This window comes from Coccinella septempunctata, chromosome 8 (assembly GCF_907165205.1).
Source record: "Coccinella septempunctata chromosome 8, icCocSept1.1, whole genome shotgun sequence".
In the NCBI taxonomy this organism is placed as follows: domain Eukaryota; kingdom Metazoa; phylum Arthropoda; class Insecta; order Coleoptera; family Coccinellidae; genus Coccinella; species Coccinella septempunctata.
In genome coordinates, this window is record NC_058196.1 from 25556731 (window position 1) to 25579583 (window position 22853).

Below are 22853 nucleotides of genomic sequence, written 5' to 3' on the forward strand. Positions count from 1 at the left end.
GCAGCAGGAGCGTATTCAGGGGATTGGGAGTCAGTTAACACTTTAACAATCTATTTGTTCATCTGCTCCCATATAGTAGGTATTTTCTGTTCGATTTTAATTTATTTTTAGGTTAAAAAAACTAATGATTTTTCCCAAATAGTTTATGGTTCAGAAAATGGTTTCTAAATCATTTGTGTACGTGAAATATCAAGTAATTACCTGAAGACGGCTGGCGAATGCTAGACGAAACTTCGGATAAAACAAACCCAATAATCACTTGTAAATTTACTCTATAAAATAGAGACTTGATATTAACGCGAGCAATATTTTCTGTGAATGTCTGCGATAGCAAAATTAACAATTTCTCTTTGAATTAAATGGAATTGTCATAATATTCCTTGAGAATTTTTCTGACTATCAAAACGCCATGTGATCTTTAGGTTTTATAATAATAATTTACCCTTGCTGTGAATTGATGGAGATTTTTCGACTGAAATTCCATTTCATGAATATCGATTCCAAAAAAACATTCTGATGATCGTTTTTCTTTTCCAGTTATGAACGTCTATTACGTCGAGCAAAGGCAGAGGACTTGACGGAAGTATCAGGAATAGGATGTTTGTATCAGAGTGGAGTTGACAGGCTAGGCAGGCCGGTTGTTGTGTTTGTCGGGAAATGGTTTCCGTTCAACAAAATCAATTTAGATAAGGTGAGTGGGGTAATTCTCCGTGTAGACTGTAATTTTAGAATATTAGTGTGAAATAAATCTTTCAGATGATTCTATTTTCCGATCCTGCTTGTGCTGAATTCAATGAAATCACCTGCTTTGAATAAATAAAATTAATTGGAGCGATTTTTTATGAACACCGTTCCGTTTTATGCTGGCAAATTTTTTATTGCTTTTATTTCACCTCTTATTTATGTTTTTTCTTGCTGAAGAAAAAAGAATTTGAGATAGTATATTACAGGCTACAGGAAATCATGATTACTCCTTGACGAATTTATATGTAATTTTAATTTTATCCACATGAATCTATAATTACGTTGATCAATTTTCCATCTTTTTCAACTACTCGATAACTTCAAAGTAACTGCCCATTAAATTGATGTTGTATTGTTGGTTCAATACGCAGGGTCGGCAGAATGTCGTTTGCCGTACTTGAGGGTTCCTACCGAATGATCATCGACATCTCTCGATTCACATAACTGAACCTATTCTAACGACGTTGAACCTTGTTGTGTTTTTAACCCAGCGCAGCGTGAATTTTCATTTTTTATCATAAGAATCATTTTGACGTGAGCATAATGGCCAAATATCAAGGAAAATTCATTGCTTTCTGTTCGAAATCTGAACATGATCATTCGGACGACAAATTCCAGGTGGCTCAGGAAAGTCATGATGAGTAATCTGCCAGCCTATGATAAATACTCACGAGCTGCCACTACAAAAAAAAAATAATTTGAATTTGTCGATCCTACCACACTTTCCTGTAATCTCCATATAAGTTATGACCATTGTGAAACCGAACGCCAAGTTCAGCAGCGACCAAATCCATACGTGTACGTTCCATGTAAACCTTTCTGTCCTTTATCTTTATTTCGTTACGGTTGAGCTCCAATTGTAGTGACATTCGAATCAGGAACTGGGCTTATCTTGTTTCTATTCAGGAGAAGGATTTTCCCCCTAAGTCCGCAAAGCAACTAGCTATCTGGAAGTTGGTGTTTGAATGTACCCTCCTATACCTACTTACTGCTACAACTGAATACATCATAGAATCTGCTCCTCAGTACAGAACAATGTGTAGGTGCAAAATAATGGAGAATGTCGCAGACTGGTGACATTGTTTGAATGTACCTACCTAGGTATTGATCTTTTTGGGACACAATTCGGTAGCAAATAGCGGCGTTTCAAATACTCCGATTTCCCAAACTATTCCCATTGTCCATCTTGGAATTGCTCGAGAACTAGAGGAATAACTTCCAGACTTCGCAAACTCACTAATCTTGAAATTTACAATGCAACTTCAAGATACAAACAAGAAAGCTTTTTCTGATATTTAATTTTAAGCATGCCCTCTACAAGGTTGTGCTTTTACGACATATAATCAATACCGCAACGCTAGAGAATTGAAATATGACACCGATTGTAATAATCGGAAACGAAAGGGGAAACTATATCTAAATATTTCCACAAAAAGATCAAGAATCAACCCGAGCGTGATAATTAGATATTAAATTAAGGAAAGAATGCGAATAAATTGGCTAATGGCACAAATGGTCAAGAAAGAGTAAACAAAAATTAAATAAATAGAAGGAAAAGATTTTACCTAAACATTCATTGCAGGCTCTACTGTACCTGATCACTCTTCTGGACCCAATTGTCAGAGGAGATTACGTGATAGCCTACTTCCATACATTGACGTCGAACAACAATTATCCCTCTTTCTCTTGGCTCAAAGAGGTGTACAATGTGCTACCTTATAAATACAAGAAAAACCTCAAAGCATTTTACATCGTTCATCCAACGTTTTGGACAAAGGTGAGTGTTCCCTAAAATAAAACAGATACTGCCATTTGAACAAAATTATAATGCCCTGGCGCAAAATCACAATTTCTGCATCGCCTAAAATCATCAGAGATGTTCTTTCATATGATTCAAGCGGATGTATGGCCGTAGAAAAGAGGTGTATGATGCTACGAAAAAAGAACTATTAATACACACGCCTCAAGCCAGCGTTTATGCATCATCATGAATAATTTTTCACTTTTCGACGTTTTATTTCTAGATGATGACCTGGTGGTTCACCACCTTCATGGCTCCAGCTATAAAACAGAAAGTCCACAGTTTGCCAGGAGTGGAATACCTTTATGCAGTCATGTCACCTGATCAACTTGAAATTCCAGCTTTTATTACAGAATATGATATGACTGTAAGTAATATAAACGTTCATATACTTCTTTTTTAACAAAGGTACTCGAAACACATTTATATGTTGGGATAAAAAATAAAACAAACCTTGCCTTTCTCGTCAATAACTCTCAGGAAATATGATGGTGTTGAAGAAATGCTCTTCTGCCGATAGTGTTTCTGATATTTTTATGGCTATTTGGCAGACATTAGTCAGAACTTAAATTCATCTCATCGAAAATACCATTTTTTCGAAAAATAATAGCTGCTGACCATGGTTTTGGTCTCATTTGACTTCATCAAAGCAACACAACTCATACTTCGACGAAAACTGAACGAATCGATGGATCATTTATTCAGTAGTAGTCGGTATGGTGAAGGAATACAACCTAGCGCCATCTGACTACTGCATCAAGTACTGAGTGATTACATCCATATTCTATATTTAACCAAGTCATAGCAACGACGGCGAGTATTCATCAATGCTACTCGTCCAACTCGTACGTACTAACACAATTTTTGAGGTGAATACAGCACAATCATTAATTAACATGCTTCTCTGATGTGTTTTAGCCCCTTTACAGACTGATACTTGAAGAAGCCTACAATTCTGACGATTTACTCTCTTTCTCTAGATAAACGGCCTGAGATATTTTCAGCCTAGTCTGACAACATAACAGATAGTGACGCCCACCTCGGTCTAACACCAAAAGAAGGGGGATTATCCTGGGATCAGCGCTCCAAAACACGTAACCACTTCGTCGTCGCAATATTTTTGATTAGTATTAAGTTGTGCTGTGCCAACTGAGATGGGAAAGTGACGAAAAAAAATGCTTTCCGAGGCCCTAAAGTGGTCGCCAATGTTGTCGGACATCAGTGAAGTCGACGTAAAATGAAAACAATATTAGGAATTTCGTTTCTGTTCTAGGAATTCATTAATTTTAAGGCTGTGCAAACTGTAATCACCTGTTTTCATAGTTGGTAGTATCGAGTGCTATTTTGAAAGTATGTTCGGTTGACACTCAATCTTTTAATCGATTTTATACCCTCTGCGATTAGTTTCGGTGGATTGAACTCTGGAATTCCGCGAAGTTGAAGAAGCTGAGTCTGAGGACCAAATGTCGATCCAGCAAAATGTCTTGAGTATCAGGCTCCAATTATTTTTTATGAGTACGGAAACGAATTATCTCTAACCAAATTATAATATTTTTTTTATTTCAGAAAAAAATAAGGTTCTAGCTAAGACTAATATATTAGAGATGAAGGATCTCGTAACTTAATTCGCATCTTTGTTACTTTAGTGTCAGAGTATTTAACATTAATTCGGAAAAAAAATCGTATAGAAAACCTGTTTCAGTCACCGAAAAAATACGACTGAGAGCGCTCCAATTCTTATGACAAAATTTCCTGAAATATTGAGATCAAATTATATATATGATATTGTCAATTTATCACTCATGAATTCAAGGAATCATACAGATTTTTGGACATGTCTTTTATTGCTTCCTATTGAGAATTCGACTGATTTAATTGATCGTTGTTAGTTATATTGGACACCTGAAAATTTTTACGATTTTGAATATCTTCTTCCTGTATAGCAGCCGATCATGACGGTGTACCTTCCGAAATTGAATCGGTTTGTGGTATTATAGTTATTAACTTTACCATAATCCTACCGAAACAGTTTCTAAAGGTACATTCAGTCTATAAATTGAGCTGCAAAAAGCAATAATCTCCATGTTGAAAAAACTCTTTTTATTCTTGCAACTGTTAATATTGTATTTTTAAGTCTTATGTAACCATTTTCGACTTATATTACGTTTTAAATATTTTCATATGTGCCAAGACAGTTCGTACCTTTTTAATTAATATTTCCTTTCGTGATTTTTCCCACTTTTTTCTTCCAAAAGTGAAACATATCCTAATAATTCCTCATTCAGTTCAGACTGTAGAAATATTCCATTCGAATTAAAGATTTTCCCTCTACGGTGGACGAAATCAGTGAATTTTTGGCCGTTTCCAAAATGAAACGAGTCCTACCGAATGGATCTGATGAATGTGTTGAAATTATGTAAAAATTACTCTTTCAGAAATTTGAAATAACTCATCGCACTAAAACGTAATTTCTGCACTTTTAATTTCTCGTAACTAAATTTCTCTATAGTTATTACTATATATGATTATATTCATGCTCAAAATATAACATCAAGAAATTGTTGAATAATAGTGTCTTGGAGAAGAATATATTCTGAATTTGTGCAGTGTTGGTTATTATTTTTTCAAATGATATATTGTTGTAATTGTTGAAGAAATTACTAAAAAATTTGTTAGAAGTGATACCATATGGATGCTTCAAAGAAATACTGTTGACGTAAGATTTACAATCACAGAGCTTGCATTTCTGTTATGACAAAGATCCAGATTATAAATAAAATTTTAAAAACGAATGGTGTTTTTTTTTATTATTTATTTTTCACTTGACCATTGGTCGATACACTCATTCTGTATAATAGGGATTGTGAAATGTAGTTGTTGCTCCTTTGTAGAGAGGATTGCCATCACTGTGCCATTTAGAGTCTTTTTGTTCCTTCGTGAACTTTTCGTACTCCCTTTTGTCGTGCAACATTGTGGCCAGTTTCCATATCAGCAGGGTTATAACTCCAATGAGTAGGACAAAACCAGAAACAGCTATCACATAAACTGCAAGAATTGAAAATATTCAACTGTTAAAGTTCAGCAATCTACTCGCATATTTTGATTATTTTTCATGTGGATAACGTTTCCTTATTCATTAATATCAAAACCTTGGGCTTTGAAGCTTATTTCACACAATTGTTGTACATAAGACTTGATTTGAAATACGAACACCCACTCACCAAGTATATTAGGCGGACAATTCCGCATTTTTTGTACTATCACAGTCAATTTTTGCAGGTCATCGTACATATACTTGTAGAGTATCTCGCACCTATCATCATCGAAGGCTCTGCAAATCTTCTCTTCCTCCTCATCCTTCACGATGGACTCTTTCGTTGATTTTATGTCATAAGCGATACATTCTCTTTGACATTTGCTCCTGTCGCGAATCACTGTCCCGAAAACTGTACATTGCACGCAGTCCTTAAGCTTTTCACATCTAGAAAATCAATTGAACATTCATAATGAACCACACTTACCACACCCATCTCCAGCTGAAATATATATTCTGGTACTTCAGTAATTTATAGTTTAGATAAACTGAAAACACCTGAAACTGTACTGAGTTTGATAAGACAATGATGACTAAAACATTAAGTACATTAAAGAATGGCTTAAAAAGTTTGGAAGCAGAGAATCCAAGGTTCTGTAGAAGGCACTTGCTCGCTAAGTTCAGATCTTATTCGAATCAATATTTCCTCGACCTGTTTGGAGAAAATAGAAAAGTACTCACTCTCCGTCGCAATACGGGCAAACTTCGCAGTATCTGCCGGTGTAGTTTCCAGTGCAAATGCATTTTCCACATTCGCAAGAGCCTCTTCCTGAGCAGATCAAAGTGTCGCCACCCTTCACGCAGAGTTCATTTTGGTCTTGGCATCCGCAACTTGAACCTTTCCAACCGTCAATGCAATGGCATTTGCCGCAGTCACATGTTCCTTTTCCATTGCAAAGTTTGCCATTCTCTATTTCACACGAAGCATCGTCACATTCACAGAACTTTCCTCTAGAAAAAATTCAATTTATGCTAGATTCATGAGGCAAATATGTTAGAATTAAAAGCGCCATCGATTTAATTACAACTTGTAATTGAATGCGAATGTAAAGGGTATATTTCCTGCTGAAGCTTCATAATATAGGTAATTTCATTGAAGTAATTCACCTTCATCAGTTTCTGCCAAAAAAGGATTCTCTGAGCTACCTAGAACCGAACCTATATCTATACAATATGCACTATTTTGTGTGCTGTCTATGATCATGGCATGTTGAATGCAGTTATACCTGTACTTTTGCCCTGTGTGAGGATTTATCTTGCAATGGCACTCTCCACACTCGCATTTGCCCAAGCCTGAGCAGGTTTTAGAGCCAGGCTTGACATCTCTACATGCCGTCTCATTGAAAGCTGTGCTACTGGTACTGTTGCACTCGCATTTGGTACCTTGGTGACCTTTGTCGCATTTGCATACTCCGCAAACCAAATCTCCGACACCTAAAGAAAAAGTTCAAGTTTCAAGATGGGAGATCCTCAATATTGGAACATAAACTGATAAAAATACCCATCATTTCGACTCTCAGATCGCAAAAGTTTACCTCCGCACTTGTCGGAATTTTTCTTGTAAGATGAATGACTCGAAGATTCGCAGTCGCATCCACAAATGGTGTTCGTCACTAAAATCAGACTTTCGTCAAGCGCGTCAGGTTTGATGGAGATGTAAGTGGGAGACGAGGTATTTTTCGCACAATCCAAAAGTGTTATGGAAGCCGTAAAATCCACAACTTCGCCAAGTGCCACCCTAGCACATCCATTCCTTATGGGGTGTTTGCAATGAGGTGTGATCTTCACTTGTATATTGTCGGTGGCGTTGGATTCCATTGATACTGAACCAACGATCTCCTGAAAATTACAATTGTCAAGAAGATATATTGCATGTTGATTTTGTTGGCGAATTAAAAGTGTTATAATGAAGAATTCATGAACCTACCTTATAGTTTTCAACAACCAATTTCACAACATTCTTGGAATCGGCATCCAGACCATCGATCTTCGTATTCTCAATATTTTCGGAGAGCTTCTTGTAACTCTTCAGCACGCTCTTTCTAGATTTCACGATCGCGAAGATGAGATTAATGTTGTTTTCCTTCAGGATCTGGCTCAGATGGGAGACAGATGGATAATCTTTTTCCAAGCCGTCATACTGATTGTCTTTCATGTAACACCGAGCATCGTTGGGTTCAAGAACTCCTACTAGTTTTCCATCCCCTGAAAAGTCAGATTTTTCCATGATTGTTATATTATGGACACTGACTCAAAAGTGACCACTGATCTTCAATAGGTTGGAAGTCATAACGGAGGAAAATGACGATGCAGATTCGGCAAGCAATTGTCTCTCTGTTTCTTATACTGAATCTTTGGAAGCCAGCTCCAAAAAAAGCCTTATATATTGCCCCTTTATTAAGCATATAAATTTTAAGTCTAACCAATTTTTGATCTTCATCCTACCTGCGATATGAAACTCAGCATCTGAAGAGAAAATTATTAGATGTCTTGCTTGTGGTCTCCATCCGATTTCCTTTTTGCAAACAATGGCTTGCATAATGGCATCAAAGCCTCCTTCTGGAGAGTCCAAATTACCCGATAGCTTAGCATTTTCTACAGTCTTCGAGAACAGATTGAAATCGGGTGTTAGAGAAAGATGGTTCTTGAATCCATAAGCAGGTACGCAGCCTGCACAGGGTTGATTCACGCTGAAATTTTATCAATTCAAGAAATGGTCAAAAAATTAATTTTATAAATGGCTAATATCGTGTGTTCATCACACCATACTGTTACGAATGACCCTTAGTATACCCCTGTTGCCTCTGGAATACTCGAGAATAGGGAATACTCCTGACGAAAATGATGTATTCTTTATGAAATATCGTTGAAACGTCGCATTTTGAAAAAACCATTTCAACCGTTTCCCAAAAAAATTATTTCAAGTACTTAAAAATTAAAAATTAAAATGGGTAATTAAAATTTAAAGCGTTTCCTTTCTATTGCACAAGTTAGCAACATCTACTGAAATAAATAAAAATGGGTAATTAAAATTTAAAACGTTTCGTTTCTCTTGCACAAGTTGGCAACATCGACTGAAATATGCGTTGATAATGAAGGACACTATCACTATCTTGATGAGGTAGACAAAGGATGGCTACATGTCTATGAAGTCTGCGGGAGGTCGTAAAATTCTATGGGATATTTATGGCCGGTTGTTGTTGAGGCCCAGCAAAATACTCTCGACCCAGGAGCCTGGTCGGAAATAAGAAAAACCCAAAACACTTACAAAAGTGGCACTTGGTTGACAAAAGGTGCTGCTTTCTTATCAATGAAACTTCCGAAGCCTATACGAAAGTCGTTGGTCAGCTTGATCATTGTACGAGACAACTCTTCGCCCAATTTGGCAAGTTTAGCCTTGTGGACTGCCATCGAGAAAGAATTGTCGATAATGTAGTACAAATCGACGGGGTAGTTTTCCGCTTGGGAAAACTGAAACTTGACGTCGATGGTATGTCCAACTCTGAGGGTCAAATTGACACTTTGAGGTTTTATTTGAACAATGCTTCCACTCTTGCTCCGAAGTGGTCGGTTTTGAACCACCTGCGCTTCTGTTTTTGGATTTACCATATCGCCATTCGCACATTCGATTTCCGGCGATTTGATCGGCATGCAGTGGTTCAATTCTTTGCTTTTGTTATGAGGCAGTGGATTTTTCTGTAAAGGAAAACTTTCAATGAAAACCACGAATTTCACATAGATGATGTGATATTTCCAATCCTCGTATCTCATTTTGATAGATCGAAAGCAAGAAACTATAATCATTTGGAGGGCATTTAAAAATAATTATTTTCAAACTGTTATCGTTTGATTCTTGATGTGAGAATTGTGAAATTACCACATTGCAACAAAATATCACTGAATCTATCATTTAGAATAAAAATTCCTCATTTTCGGATAAAAGAAAACCATGCTTTGTCAATTCCACCCAGTAAAAAACGTAATATGTGTCTTATCACAAAAAAAACTTACCAACTTTGGTTGCAAACACCATACACATGTAGATTGTTGGAGACAAGATGAACAATCAATTCTAGAACTACACTCTGAAGGTTTTTGTGCAAATACATTGGTCATAAAAATGATAACGCATAATGCAGCTAGTAGGCGAAATTTAAAAAAACTCATATTCTCAAAGATGAACTTCACATGAACCTTCCAGTAATCTTCGCGTAATAATTTGACAGGAAGTTGAAGTTGATTCAGTAAAATACGGTTTAGGAAATTGCGGTCAATATTTCCCAATGGTTTGTGAAGTTTGGAAAAAGAACATCACATCATGATTGAGTTTTTGAAATTGAATCATGTCAAGAATGTTAGCTATTTCAACTTAAAATATCATCAAAAAGCTTGTATTAGGTACAGGTATGTAGAATCAACTGCGGGTAATATCAGGAGCCCCCTCCTACCGTTTAGATTTTCATCGTTTCAAAAATTGTAAATTTTAATCTGTTTTATGTTTTTTATATTATGCCCGAACCAATTGTGACCTTCAGAGGTGCATAATCAGTATTGTTTAGGAATTTCTTGATCAAATTATAAAGTCGTATTGGATTTTTTATTACTCAGAAATAAGCAATGCTTGTGACCCCCCTTCAATGGTATATTTGCTCCACTTTCTAAGAAGTAACAAAGATTAACATCTTTGGAAGCAAAGATTATAATCTTTGTTTGGAAGTAGATTCTTATCATTAATCCTAGGATATGAGGTGCATAAAATTGTTGACAATTTTTTTGGATTCCGAAAAACCAAACAGTTGATGATTCAATTGTGAGTTGATTGGATTGATAGGTAAGTGCATGATATCTAAAATTTGCTAGCTCGATTAACGTTAGTACATATTTTCCATTATCCAGCGTTATGCGAGAACCTTTTTGGTGTTTAAAACTTTATTATGCTAATTACAAGTAATAATATAAAGGCCAAAGATTATAGAGTTATAACCTAACTCTATAATTTCTTCCTCAAGGGATCAAATAATGTAACATGTGAGTGCATAGTCATCTATTAATCCGCTTCAAATTCAACTGAAAGTTTGAAATTTCCAAATCAAGCAAGAATAATCTACGAGAAAGTAGGCTATCAGAGACAAATGTTGTCTGTGTAGGTAGGCTATTCAGTTAATCAAGAGCTTACAAACAGTTCTATGGTATTTGTAAATATAAAAACTTCTGTCAAAGATTATATAGTGTGCTCTTCTGTGTCACAATTTGAGGTTAGAATTTTGTAAAAGCTACAATTGTTTATTTATTCCTTTTTGTTTGGTATGCTGGATGTTTTAACTCATAATAACAAGAATAAAATTTTGAAAAAATCACTCTGGATGATATGCGAAACAAAAATAACAGATAAGTTATACTTAATAAACACTTATAATGTACTTGAAAGCACTCGTTCTTATAATTTGTACAAACAATTGCTATGGCTTTTTGGACGTGCTAGTAGGTGTTGCATCATATGGTTATGACGCAATGAAGTGTAGAATGGTTGATACCTGTTGCACGGAAAAAGAAATACCTGCAAATTTTAAGGGTGAGTGTCTCAGTTCATTTTCAAGCAGCTTATTACATCTATCAAACACCAGCTCTTGAAGAAAATCTGAAAAAGAATGTTTTTGGACAACCATTGGTTGAAAGCACAGTTATCAAGGCTTTAAGAGCCCACTGGGATAAAAATTATGAACCTGAAAAAGCATTGACCATAAGTTTCCATGGAGGTCCGGGTATTGGAAAAAATTACGTTGTGAAATTCATAGAAGAATCTCTATATAGGAAGGGTATGGAGAGTCCACATGTACATAATTTCAACGCACGGTTAGATTTCCCAGAAATTGATAAAGTCAACTTATATAAGGTAATGGTCAAAGAATGCCAGGAACCTCTTTAATGGACACTTTATTACCAAAGTTTTAATATATTGATGTTTCAGGCTAACCTACAGAAATGGATTATAGGAAATGTTTCCAATTGTCCGAAGCAAATGTTTGTATTTGATGAAGTTCATCAAATGCCTCCAGGGATTTTAGATGCAATAAAACCATTTATTGATCACATTAGCTTTGTCAGTGGCACAAGCTTCAAGAGATCCATATTCGTGTTTCTTTCGAACACTGGTTCTACTGCAATAAATGAACATGCATTGAACTTATGGAATATGGGCGTAGAAAGGGATTACTTGAAACTTAATGTATTCGAAAAGTTAATAGCACAAGGTGCCTTCAATGAAAAGGGTAAATTTATTTATTCGGAGATTATACTAGGAAGGTTGTCATGGTTCTTGATTTCAGGTGGATTCCATTATTCAGAAACTATTAAGAGTAATTTAATTGATCACTACATTCCATTTTTGCCATTAATGAAATCACATGTTGTATTGTGCATCAAAAACGAGTTCAGCAAATTGGACAAATTTTATCCTTCTGATCAGGAGATCCAGTAAGTTTGTTTTCTTTAACAAGACCAAATTTTAAAAATAAACTAATAAAGTTTTCAACTTTGTGTGCACTTATCGAATTTTTTTATTAGAACACTTTAATTATAGGATAATACTTTTCAACTATTATATACAATTTTTTTCCTAAGGGAAGTGTTGGACTTCATAGATTGGGGACCAGATTCAAAGAATGCAGTGTTCTCAAAAACTGGATGCAAAAGGATAAGTCAGAAAGTGAGACTGATAGCCTTCTGAAGGGATAATAATTACAAGAACATAACCGACCACATATGAGATTGCAATCAGTTGGAAATACCTCATAATGGATGATCAACTCTAATGTGGAATACTGTACATTCCATATCAAAAAAATTTACACAATCAAGTCAGATGTTTTAGATCTGTCCATTTAGGATATACAATTTTGTAATGATTATACTACCTATTGGATATAAAGTCTACCTTTTTTTCGCTAACAAATATAAAAATGCTGTTGAAATAATCACCGTTGACATGTGTATATATGTATTGTGTTCTTAAAGCAACTCCAACAGATTGAAAAACTAATTTCTTATTGCACACCTGACAAAAATAAATATAAAATATATTAAATATAAGTAACATACTCCATAATAAGAGAAACTTACCTTGAAATCTTAGTTGTACCAAAAGTCTATGCAAGTAACAGTTTTTACTGATACATGAATTAAGGTGTACAAAAAAATTGATTAATATTTTAGAAAACTTTATTATTTGAGACCTTACAACCTAACTTTCCTTAGATACCATATGCCTCATTAAGTTATTCAAGAATTTGTCGATTTTTCTTACATCTTGGGCTATCTCTGTTTTGAATTGCAAACACTGAAAAGTAAGTATTGAAACTAAATTTTCTATAATATTCGTCCACATACTTACGACAACGTTATCGGTCATTTTCAGAATCAGATGATTCTTTGAATGCACATATTTCATATTGTATCTAACCTTTGAAGGTGCTTGCATATATAATTTTTCAGCAGCTCTTTCAAATTCTTCCCAAGATTTTAGGAATGTCATTTTCGGTTATTTGAAGTATTTATCATAAGGATGAATGGTTGTTCTTGATGAAATTCAACTCTGAATGAAAACAATACAATGGGTTAGCAAGGTTAGAATAAGTGACAGTAATCGTTGCATATGTTCGTGGACATGACACTTGACATATATTAGTCATTGAACTCGAGAGTTCTTCTTGATTTCAATGCTATTAGTGTTCTGTCAAAGAGGACTGAGGAACCTCTTTGGTTCTGTGCCTGACAATCACTGACAACTTTTTAAATCTTTAGTTTTCTGTGATTTGTAACATATGTGACATACAAAATTACATTACATACTTATACATAGACGTGTATATACATTGAAATCAATAAAGATATATCAAGTTCAATGATTGAATTATATTCATGTTCTGAGCCCAAACCATCCTCCTTTTGACGACGATTTTTTTTTACGCACTTGAAAAGAGATTTGCATATCTGGTAAAATAGTTAAAAGACAACTATTTTAATCATTGAAGTCTGAAAGACCTTCAACTTCAGGTTTCATAATCAACTTTAAAGTCACATCAAGCTCAAAGCTTCCCTAAGTGTCATTTTAAGTAGGGTTGAAGGAAGCTCAAGGTTTGATTATGAAACCTGCCGTAAGTCCTTTGATAGTTCAATTCCAACATTTACTATAGTTTTGACATAAGTATATATATTATATGTCCGTTTTCGTTCTATATTTTTGATTTTAATATACGTTTAGTTCTTGATATTTTCAAACCTATTTCGAAAATTGTCCATAATTATTAAATGGTAGTTATCTATTATATGGTGTTCTGATTTTTTTCATTTCAGTAAATAATGTCAAGAGTTACTAGCCGCCACTGATAAGAACTGAAAGTTAATATTCTTGGCAAAAGATATGTCTTTATAGAAGCATATGCCTCACTTTCCGCACGTTTTTCTTTATTATAAGTTGTAAGGAAGTCAACTATTTTCTTTGTTTATAGAAAGTATTTGCCTTCAAATACTGGCCTCATAATGTTAACATAATCTCACCGAAAAAGTAAGTAAGCCGGAGCAATAATAATTCTAAGGTTGTAATTCAAATGGCGCTTAAGTCAAGACAGTAATCCGGGTTCGGCGACAACAGGTCATTTTCCAGTGGCTTCGAATACGTATTTCTCGGAATTTCATGGATGCAGGTACAGTCGGTCCTCGAAAATAATAATACTTCCAATAAAAATTACTATTTCGCTAAAGTTAATATCCCCTTCTATTTTCTTTTATCTATTCATTTTATTTTTATTTCTCTTGCGAATGATTCAAGGAGGTAATACACCAAAAGAATTCAAGGGGGGTCTTTCATGATTTGTTTTCTAGGCCCCTTCACACTTTGCAGTGCAGTGAAATTTGGTAGTTAGCTAAACGCTTATATTTGTCACTAACACTAACCCTTTCAGAACGGAATAAATAATTAACTGAAGAACAGTTTCTATTGAAGAATCTTTATTCAAATTCATATCCGAATATACAATAATTTCATAAAAACACAACCTATTTATATCTATGCATTTATAATATGTATATATAATTTTCCTGCATAATATATCATACTTTACAGCTGCATATACTCAAGTTTCCCAAAAAGTTGCAGTTGAAATGCATAAAGAGATTCTGCGGAATATCATATTTTTTGTTATAAAACTTAGAGTATTTGGAGCAATAGCCAAGACACTAAAAAAGTCGCTCATTGAATTTTTTGTCAATTCTGAAAATCTTGAAACATGGGTAAATTGCGATTCTAAATATTACATCACACTTATGATGGAATTTCGAAACTGAAAAAATTGTGACATTGAAGACCTCCCTTTTTTGAATACAAAAGCGGAGACGCAGAAAAAATATTATAAGTGACAGTTTGAAATGGTACAAAAACCTAATTGCCAGTTTGGAAGTGACTGTTAGAAGTAATTGCCAATTCAAAATGACAATTTTGTACATAATTGCCAGCTCAAAATGACAATTTTGTACATAATTGCCAGCTCTAAATGACAATTATACAATGTAATTGCCAGATGAAACTGGCAATTATACATACTTATTTGCCAGATCAAACTGGCAAACTCATGTATAATTGTCAGTTAGAACTGTTAAACTCATGTATAATTGTCAGTTAGAACTGGCAAACTCATGTATAATTGTCAGTTAGAACTGGCAATTATGTATAATTGTCCAATCTAAAAACTGGCAATTATAAGTTTTTCCTGCATGTCCGCTGAGCGCTTTCGTGATTTTCTTCGAAGTAGATTTCAAATCCTAGAGATGGTATTTCAATTTATTATATCTAATGAATATCATATTATCAGTTTGCTCAAGTGTCAAATTCGTTTGACTTTCAACAACTTCCACCATATTTGTTTGGAATTTCGATTTTCTGTAATATCCAACGTTCACCAGCGTTACCAAGTGAAACATATGTTTATGTGTATGTCGCATCATCAATCGAAAAAAAAATGCTCATATAATACTAATTAATTATAACGGAACAAAATAATCATCCGTAAATCAAGTAGGCCGGCCGACATCATCCTCCGTTTTATCCGCCAAAAGTAACAGGTTGGCCGGAGAGGTGCCATAAGCTTTCTGAAAAGAAAAGCCGCACCAGCATTGATAAAACGGAGCCGAATCTTCTTTGCCCTTGTCGGGGTGAAATTATAATGGCATCGAATACCCAACAATGATCGTTTCGTAGAATGAATGGCAAGGAAATCTGGAGAACAGAGACACGTTGTCTGGCCAGGCAGGCTTGGCGACAGCCTGTCTGGCGAGTTTCGCGCCACGTTGCCAGACCGCCGCATTCCATTCCGAATAAACAACTTCCGACGCTCGTATTTTCAATAAACCGACGAAAAACCAACGAAAACCATCAAACTGAAATCGTGCGGACGCATTGACTTGCAAATTACGGACGATTTGTCGAAAATATGAATATTTAATCGAACCGCGACAATCTGACATCCACGCGGGCAAACTCGTTTCAAACGGATGTCGGGGCCTCTCCTGCGTAAGGAACAAACTGCGACGTACGCTCGAGTCGCCTAGAGAAAGCTGCCAGTTGTTTTCACGTGGTGGAGGTGAGCAGAGTGGAGGTTTTTCTGTCGTTGATAGCTTCGTTAAATATATTCCAAGCCCCCTTTGATGGTGAACGTGAGAATAGAGTTTAGTCAGTGGGAGTGGGGAATTCTCTGAATTGTGACGAGAATGTTGCTACATAGATGAAGCGCAGTGTGTTATCCAGTTCGTTTTAAATGTTTATGTAAGTTATTTTGGCGAAAAGTGTACGACGATTGTGGAAAAATGGCCCACGGATTGAGCTCCGTGTTGAAACGCAGCCCCGCAGCTATTACGTGCAAGTCAGAGGGCAAAAGTGGAGCAGGTTCTCGTAGGATATTCGCCCCACATTTCAAGTTGCAAGTGTTGGATTCGTATAGGAACGACGCTGATTGCAAGGGGAACCAACGTGCCACCGCTAGAAAATACGGGATACACAGGAGACAGATACAAAAGTGGCTACAGGCCGAGAATAATCTCAGGAACAGTGTGTGCAAAGCCAAAAGTGAGTGTACGAATCCAGTGGACAGTTGTAATAATAATAATAATAATCACGAAGTGAAAAGATACGGGATCGAGATGGCCTTGAGGCTCGGTAGACTGCAGGACGCCTCGAAGTCCCAGCTCGGAGATGGCGTCAAGCTTATTCCGGCGCCAAGTCAACTCGAGGTCAAAGCGGCTTCCGCCGCTGCCCCGGCCCCCCTCGATTTCACAACGCATTCTCGCTCCTCTAGCAGTGCCAGCCCGATTGTCGCCACCGATCCCCCCCCGTACCCCGACTCGCCCATAGACTTGTCGTTCAAGAAGATCGCCTCGGGCCTGCCAAGCCCTGGTGCACCTGTGCCTTACCCCCCTTCACCGATCGCGACGCCAATGAGTCTCGGCGTTCAATCTCACCCAGATGTATGGGATCTGTCCAAGAAACGTAAGCTTGACGTTACTTGCCTGTCGCCCGCTGAATCACCTAAGCCCGTCAAACTGTTCAAACCTTATCTAGACGATTTCAACAAAGACAGTTCGTCTTCCTCATCTTCCACCTCTAGCTGCGAGGAATGTCCGCCGCCTTGCTTTTCTCAGCCGATCACACCACCGACATTTCCCTCTGATTATTACTTCTACAACCACAACAACAACGTCTGCGATATCAAAGCTGAATGTACCTATACCATACACGAATTACAACCTAAATCTTCCCTTACTTGCTGCTATCCATACCCTTCAACTTACCCCGTACGAGAATATGAACAACCCTATTATTGCCAAAGTTACGACGATAGTTACACTCCGTGCTTGGCTCCATTGAAACAGCGACAAAGCTACAGCCTGGACTTCAAACTAAGTGCAATAGATTGCTATTACGAAGATTCAACTTGCAAAGGGAACCAGAGAGCAGTCGCTAACAAGTACAACATCCACAGGAGACAAGTACAGAAATGGTTGAAGCAAGAAGAGGAATTACGGCAAAGAAATCAGATCATCAAACACACCCAACTTGTGAGGTGAGAACCAAGTTTCTAGGTTTAGTCTTTAAAGCCACAGAGTCTAAAACTTCTATATAAAAATATATATATTGTATATTGATTGATCCCAGTGGAAAATACATATATCTAGTTTGTATATTCTTTATCTATAAAAAATAAGATTTATCTATTTAACATGTTTCTGTGACATGAGCAATAAGAAAGAAACGTATCACATATCCATTGAAGCCTTTATTGTGTAGATGCCTTATTTGTATGTAAATATTGTATTTCCCTGAACATGGGTGCTATGTATAGGTTTCAAAAAGACTTTATAATACCTTTATCTTACCGTGTGCCTTCTAGGATATAAGGAAACAGTGCCAAATGAAATGGATCTATAAATAGGTCTGATTTAATAAGCCATTACTTATCAATAAATCAAAGACGAGGTCAATATTCACTGAACTCGTTTCTATGAACCCACGATATTCATCTGTGACATTTCGAATTATATTACGTCAAATGTTAACTACTCTTTAATTAATTAAATTTACACAGAATTTTTCATTAAGTATGGTGCATTATAAATATATTGGGTGAAATTCATAGAAAAGAGAATTTAGGTGTTAGATGGAAGTTTCACATATTATTCAAAGCTAGTTGTATTTTTGAGAATTATTTTTTTTTGCTGGCAGCTTTTCAGAGATTCTTTTAAGTTCATTGTTCACATTCACAATCAGTATTAGATAAAGATATTAATATCATACCTATTTGTTGAATATTGACGTTCAAACGAGGCCATTAATGAATTTAATTATGTATTTAACGTAGTTTGATAAGATTTATAGTTCTGAATCAGTTAAACTAGTCTTCCATAACTACATGTTATAGACTGTAGACAGTTATTTGCTGTAATAATATTAAAACAGTAATTTACTCGTAATGATGCAATACGCCTATAAACATCATTGTTCAATTAATGTATAAATGACTTTATTAAGATTTCTAACTTTTAAAAACTACCCTATGTGATATTTTTGAATTCCAACATGGAATGTTCATTGTACAAATTTCCATATTTTTGAATTGAAATTTTGCTTCAAACTAAAGTATGCACTTTATTAGTAACTTAACCAAGCTCAAAATTTTTGCTCAAAAATGGCCTCGTGCTGAAATAACCATATCGGACCGATTTGTTAATTTGTATGTTGAAAGGTCTGTTCTGTACATTCGAGAAATTATCAATATTTTGTATGAAATGTGTATATATTCAGAGGAAGAATGTTTTATTTGAGAGATTTAAGGATTTTTCGATTTGTAATACCATTATTGTTGGAGGTATCGTGAGTTGAAAGGTCTGCAGAGTATAAATTATATTAATAAATTTTTTACATTATTTGAACTTTTTATTTATTTCATCATTTGAGTTTTGTGTTCAGAAAATGAACATTCCCTATATAAAGTGGGAAGCTGTTGAAGCAACGATGAAGATATAATAATTTGCTTACGATTCAGGAAACTTTCAAGTATCTATACTAAAATGGAATCAACTTCACACAATATGAACAATTATTCATCAAAATTCATTGGAATCTAGAACACCGTTGTCAGTAAGAGTAATATCCAGAGAGAATCAAGGAATTACCTACTATTCATGTCGTTTTTCAGAAAATTTGAAATCAATGTTATTCCTTTCATGTTATTCAGCATCAATAGGTATCATAAGTACCAATATCCCGAATCTAAATAACCTGGTGCAAATATTTGATTTAAACTGCATTAATCTTACTGAGGTAAGTAAATTTTCATTTCCTCTAAGGAATCTTCAACAGGTTGAAGGTATTTTTGACAATTGATAACATCTGGATGACAACGCACTGTATGCCAAATTCATCTGAAGAAAATTGAATATGACTACTGACGAGAGGTGATGGGTCTTCTGATTGCCATCTGCTTTCATTAAAAATTGATTGATGAAAAATGATCAATTATATTTCAATAAATATTCACCTGATAAATATTGGCCAACAATTTTTCCCTCTGATTGGCTCAGGACAAATTAGTGCAAGAATTTACGCAGAAGCAAATCGATAATTTCAATTTTTTAATTTATTTTGTTTTAGAGTCTGGGACTGAAAACCCTAAAGAATTTCAAAGAATTTTTGAACTGTGTGATAGTAGTAGGTACTAGGTATTTTTCTCAGTAGATACCTATATATAATAGGGTGTTTTCAGCATTTTTAATAAATTTTATGACGGCCTTTCTGTGATGAATTTCCCATGTTTTTTCTACAAAATATTCGACAACTTCAAAAAGTAGTACAATGTCATGAATGAGTACTCGAATTTTTCCAATTGGATTGCGTAACTCAATGATTAAAAGTTTCGTTTTACATCCAAAATAAACAACCGAATGGAGTGCAAAACTATGTACCTACTGGTTGCTAATATCAGTGTATTGGATATTTCAAGTCGCAAAGTTTGTTATCTATAATTTTTACGTTTGTGTAATGACGTATTGATGAGTCACTTTATCGAGAAAGCTTTTTGTTCATTGTTAATGCAAACTGTTATCACAGTGCGATGGGTTAGCACCTGTTTTTGGGCCTCTCGGCCGTTTATTTCTCAGTCTTATCTCATTTTACCCAGTCCACCAATTATTTGAGCTTGGTGAATCTTCGGCGGTTAATGATAAAGTAGTTCGAAGTTTGCACCAAAATGATCATTGAGAATCTGATAAGCCAGAGTAAATCAAATTCCAAAAGACATTGCCTAATACAATTTTGGGGCATTATTTCAAATTTATTTATTTATTTATTTCTCAAACAGATTACAAATCTTACAAATACAAAACCTGTGCAGCTCCTTGAAGATTGACTTGAAAAATCTTTTCGAAAACTGGAATCCCGATCGTTGTATAAACTCCTCTTACCATTTATCGAAAAATTCGAAATGAAAAAATCGAATGCAAGAAAAATAAGTACAATAATAAGCAGCTAAGCAGCAGAAAACACAAATACATTCATTAAAAGCCAGCATATTTTTTCTTCTTCTGATAAGGAATATTTTCTCAACTTCGCGACTATGTTGAAAAATAAAATTGACTAGCTCTCTGTATCTATTTCACATGAATTGGAAATTGACTTTATCCCATTGCTTTTACCATTTAGAAGGAGCCCCTTGCTTTCTTTTGAGTTCAATTGATTCAAGTTGTGAGCGATGATATTTTCTGTAAAAAAAAATTTTTTCTATCGGAAATGTTCCTGTTTTACTTTCCATCAATCTCTTTGTATATCACGGATTCAGTGTGAATCGATTCCCAATATATTTTGCAGTTTCGCTCAAAATTAATCAGCTATCTTATCAGGGAAGAGTGTGAGGGAAACAGATAAGTCTTTATGGATTCAATGAGTAATTATAAATCTTCACTGAGAAATAAACGACGAGATAAAATGCTGAAGCGGATGGAATGTTTCGCCCACGACAATACAATATTCAGAATGTTAAATCGGAAAACGAATTTGATTTCGTGCTGTGGTTGACCAGAAGACGATGAAGAAGTTTTTGGTGCTTGTTTTGTGCTTGGTTTGTGTCGGTTTTTCTTATTCCTATCGGAAGAAGTACGAGGATAAAGAGAAATGTCCTAGAGTGAAGGCTATAAGGAATTTCATACTTGAAGATGTGAGTTAATATATTGATAATAAATAATAATAATGGTCTTTGAAAAAAATCATAACATATGTCGACAGATCTAAAATGCTTCATTTCGAGGGTTCATCATTGAAGACAGTTCATCAAGATTTAACGAAATGAATATGCATTTTCTTTCAAAACACATGTTATTAGAAATTAAAAATGCATGCAGTACTTTGTTACTTTTACAATTCTTCAATATTTTTGGTCCCACAATAAACAAATTCATCAACAACAATGCAGGTAGTTGTCTCTGAAAAATAATAATCTTTCATAAGAAGATGGATGAAAAATTTCAATAGAAAGAATTCTCATTTACCAACGAGATGTTGCAGCTCGCTTAACATTCCCTAAATACACAAAACTATGATAAATAGAATAAAGTGAATTTGATCAAATACAAAAAATTTCATCATATCTTAAAATGGTTCACCCCACAGCTTCTAGGAAGATGGTACGTGATTGAATATTACGCCAGTTCTGAAGAAGCGTTATCCTACAGATGCATGCGGGCAGAATTCACCACCACAACACTCCAAGATGTGACCATGAACTTCACCTACAGCTTCACCGACGATCCACTGAATGAAATTCTCATAGGGAACATCACATGGACCATTCCTAACCCAGGCAGGTCGTCACACTGGGTACATTCTGAAGATACATGTGAGTTAAGGCTGTTTCTCATAGTTTAAACCCAACCATCATTGAAGACCATAATAATCTCAAACACTAATTCGTCTCCGTCAGAACGATGCTCTGTGGTACATCTTGGTTGACTAGTTGGTCTTCTTAGTGTTTTTATTATTTTTATTCATTTTCTGCCTCACAGAGGATGCATCTTTGTTATAATTACATAATAGCGTCTGCAAGTATGGGCTAGGTCTGAGAGGTTTCTCTGCCAGGCCGTTGTTAAGTGTCCAGTCTTTTTATCCGTAAAAGAAAAATTTTCTTAGTCACCTGAGATGTCAATCATTCTTCATATAAATACAAAATACTTCAGCGTCAGGTGTATTTGTATTTCAAGTTAAAGTAATGGAAATACTGCTCAAATCAAATTGAAACATATTTTATGTCCCTCCAGATGAAGGTGTCTACAACACTTATGTCCTGGATTCAGACTACAAATCATGGGCTCTGCTGTTACACTGTGCCGAAAAGACCAACGTAACCAGATACCTATCCAGCTTCATAATGAGCAGGAAACCGACCCTCGGCAACAACGAAAAGGCGTATCTACGCGACAAATTACCACGCTACGACATCGACCTAACCTATTTGTTCGACATGTCTCAGGACGACTGCAATTCGACTGTCAGTGACTTGATACCTCCACCTGTTCTTCTGAATAGACAAGAGCCATCCTCAAGAAGACACCCCATGAAACATGTCCATGGTTGAGGACGTCGCATATTACAGGTCATGATTCCTCAGTATTTTTTTTTTC

General features: G+C 35.4%; 6 protein-coding genes across 6 annotated transcripts in view; 4 read left to right on the forward strand and 2 right to left on the reverse strand.

Annotated features, from left to right (window-relative positions):
- Positions 1–5337, forward strand: part of LOC123319489 (protein GDAP2 homolog) — a 38353-nt gene extending 33016 nt beyond the window's left edge. The window contains exons 8-11 of the mRNA XM_044906492.1: positions 538–691; positions 2327–2521; positions 2769–2912; positions 3526–5337. Coding sequence (XP_044762427.1) covers positions 538–691; positions 2327–2521; positions 2769–2912; positions 3526–3567 — 535 coding nt within the window. The 3' untranslated portion in view covers positions 3568–5337. The remainder of the gene's footprint in view (positions 1–537; positions 692–2326; positions 2522–2768; positions 2913–3525) is intronic.
- On the reverse strand, positions 5336–10249 carry LOC123319488 (integrin beta-PS-like). Its single transcript, XM_044906491.1, has 9 exons — positions 9651–10249; positions 8908–9335; positions 8085–8329; positions 7567–7844; positions 7175–7478; positions 6866–7073; positions 6321–6590; positions 5767–6026; positions 5336–5590 (listed from the first exon to the last, which is right to left on the reverse strand). The coding sequence occupies exons 1-9, from the start codon at positions 9804–9806 to the stop codon at positions 5388–5390; spliced, it is 2352 nt and encodes a 783-aa protein (XP_044762426.1). The 5' UTR covers positions 9807–10249; the 3' UTR covers positions 5336–5387.
- A 600-nt stretch (positions 10250–10849) lies between these two features.
- Positions 10850–12674, forward strand: LOC123319490 (torsin-1A). Its single transcript, XM_044906493.1, has 5 exons — positions 10850–11211; positions 11264–11532; positions 11608–11908; positions 11966–12113; positions 12261–12674. Exons 1-5 carry the CDS (start codon positions 11055–11057, stop codon positions 12364–12366), a joined length of 981 nt encoding a protein of 326 aa, XP_044762428.1. The 5' UTR covers positions 10850–11054; the 3' UTR covers positions 12367–12674.
- Positions 12675–12839: 165 nt separating this feature from the next.
- LOC123319491 (signal recognition particle 9 kDa protein) lies at positions 12840–13288 on the reverse strand. Its single transcript, XM_044906494.1, has 2 exons — positions 13030–13288; positions 12840–12975 (listed from the first exon to the last, which is right to left on the reverse strand). The coding sequence occupies exons 1-2, from the start codon at positions 13168–13170 to the stop codon at positions 12880–12882; spliced, it is 237 nt and encodes a 78-aa protein (XP_044762429.1). The 5' UTR covers positions 13171–13288; the 3' UTR covers positions 12840–12879.
- A 2760-nt stretch (positions 13289–16048) lies between these two features.
- Positions 16049–19109, forward strand: LOC123319031. Its single transcript, XM_044905846.1, has one exon. It carries the CDS (start codon positions 16497–16499, stop codon positions 17751–17753), a length of 1257 nt encoding a protein of 418 aa, XP_044761781.1. The 5' UTR covers positions 16049–16496; the 3' UTR covers positions 17754–19109.
- Positions 19110–21167: 2058 nt separating this feature from the next.
- On the forward strand, positions 21168–22822 carry LOC123318791. Its single transcript, XM_044905532.1, has 3 exons — positions 21168–21394; positions 21847–22072; positions 22491–22822. Exons 1-3 carry the CDS (start codon positions 21266–21268, stop codon positions 22805–22807), a joined length of 672 nt encoding a protein of 223 aa, XP_044761467.1. The 5' UTR covers positions 21168–21265; the 3' UTR covers positions 22808–22822.
- Positions 22823–22853: the final 31 nt, after the last annotated feature.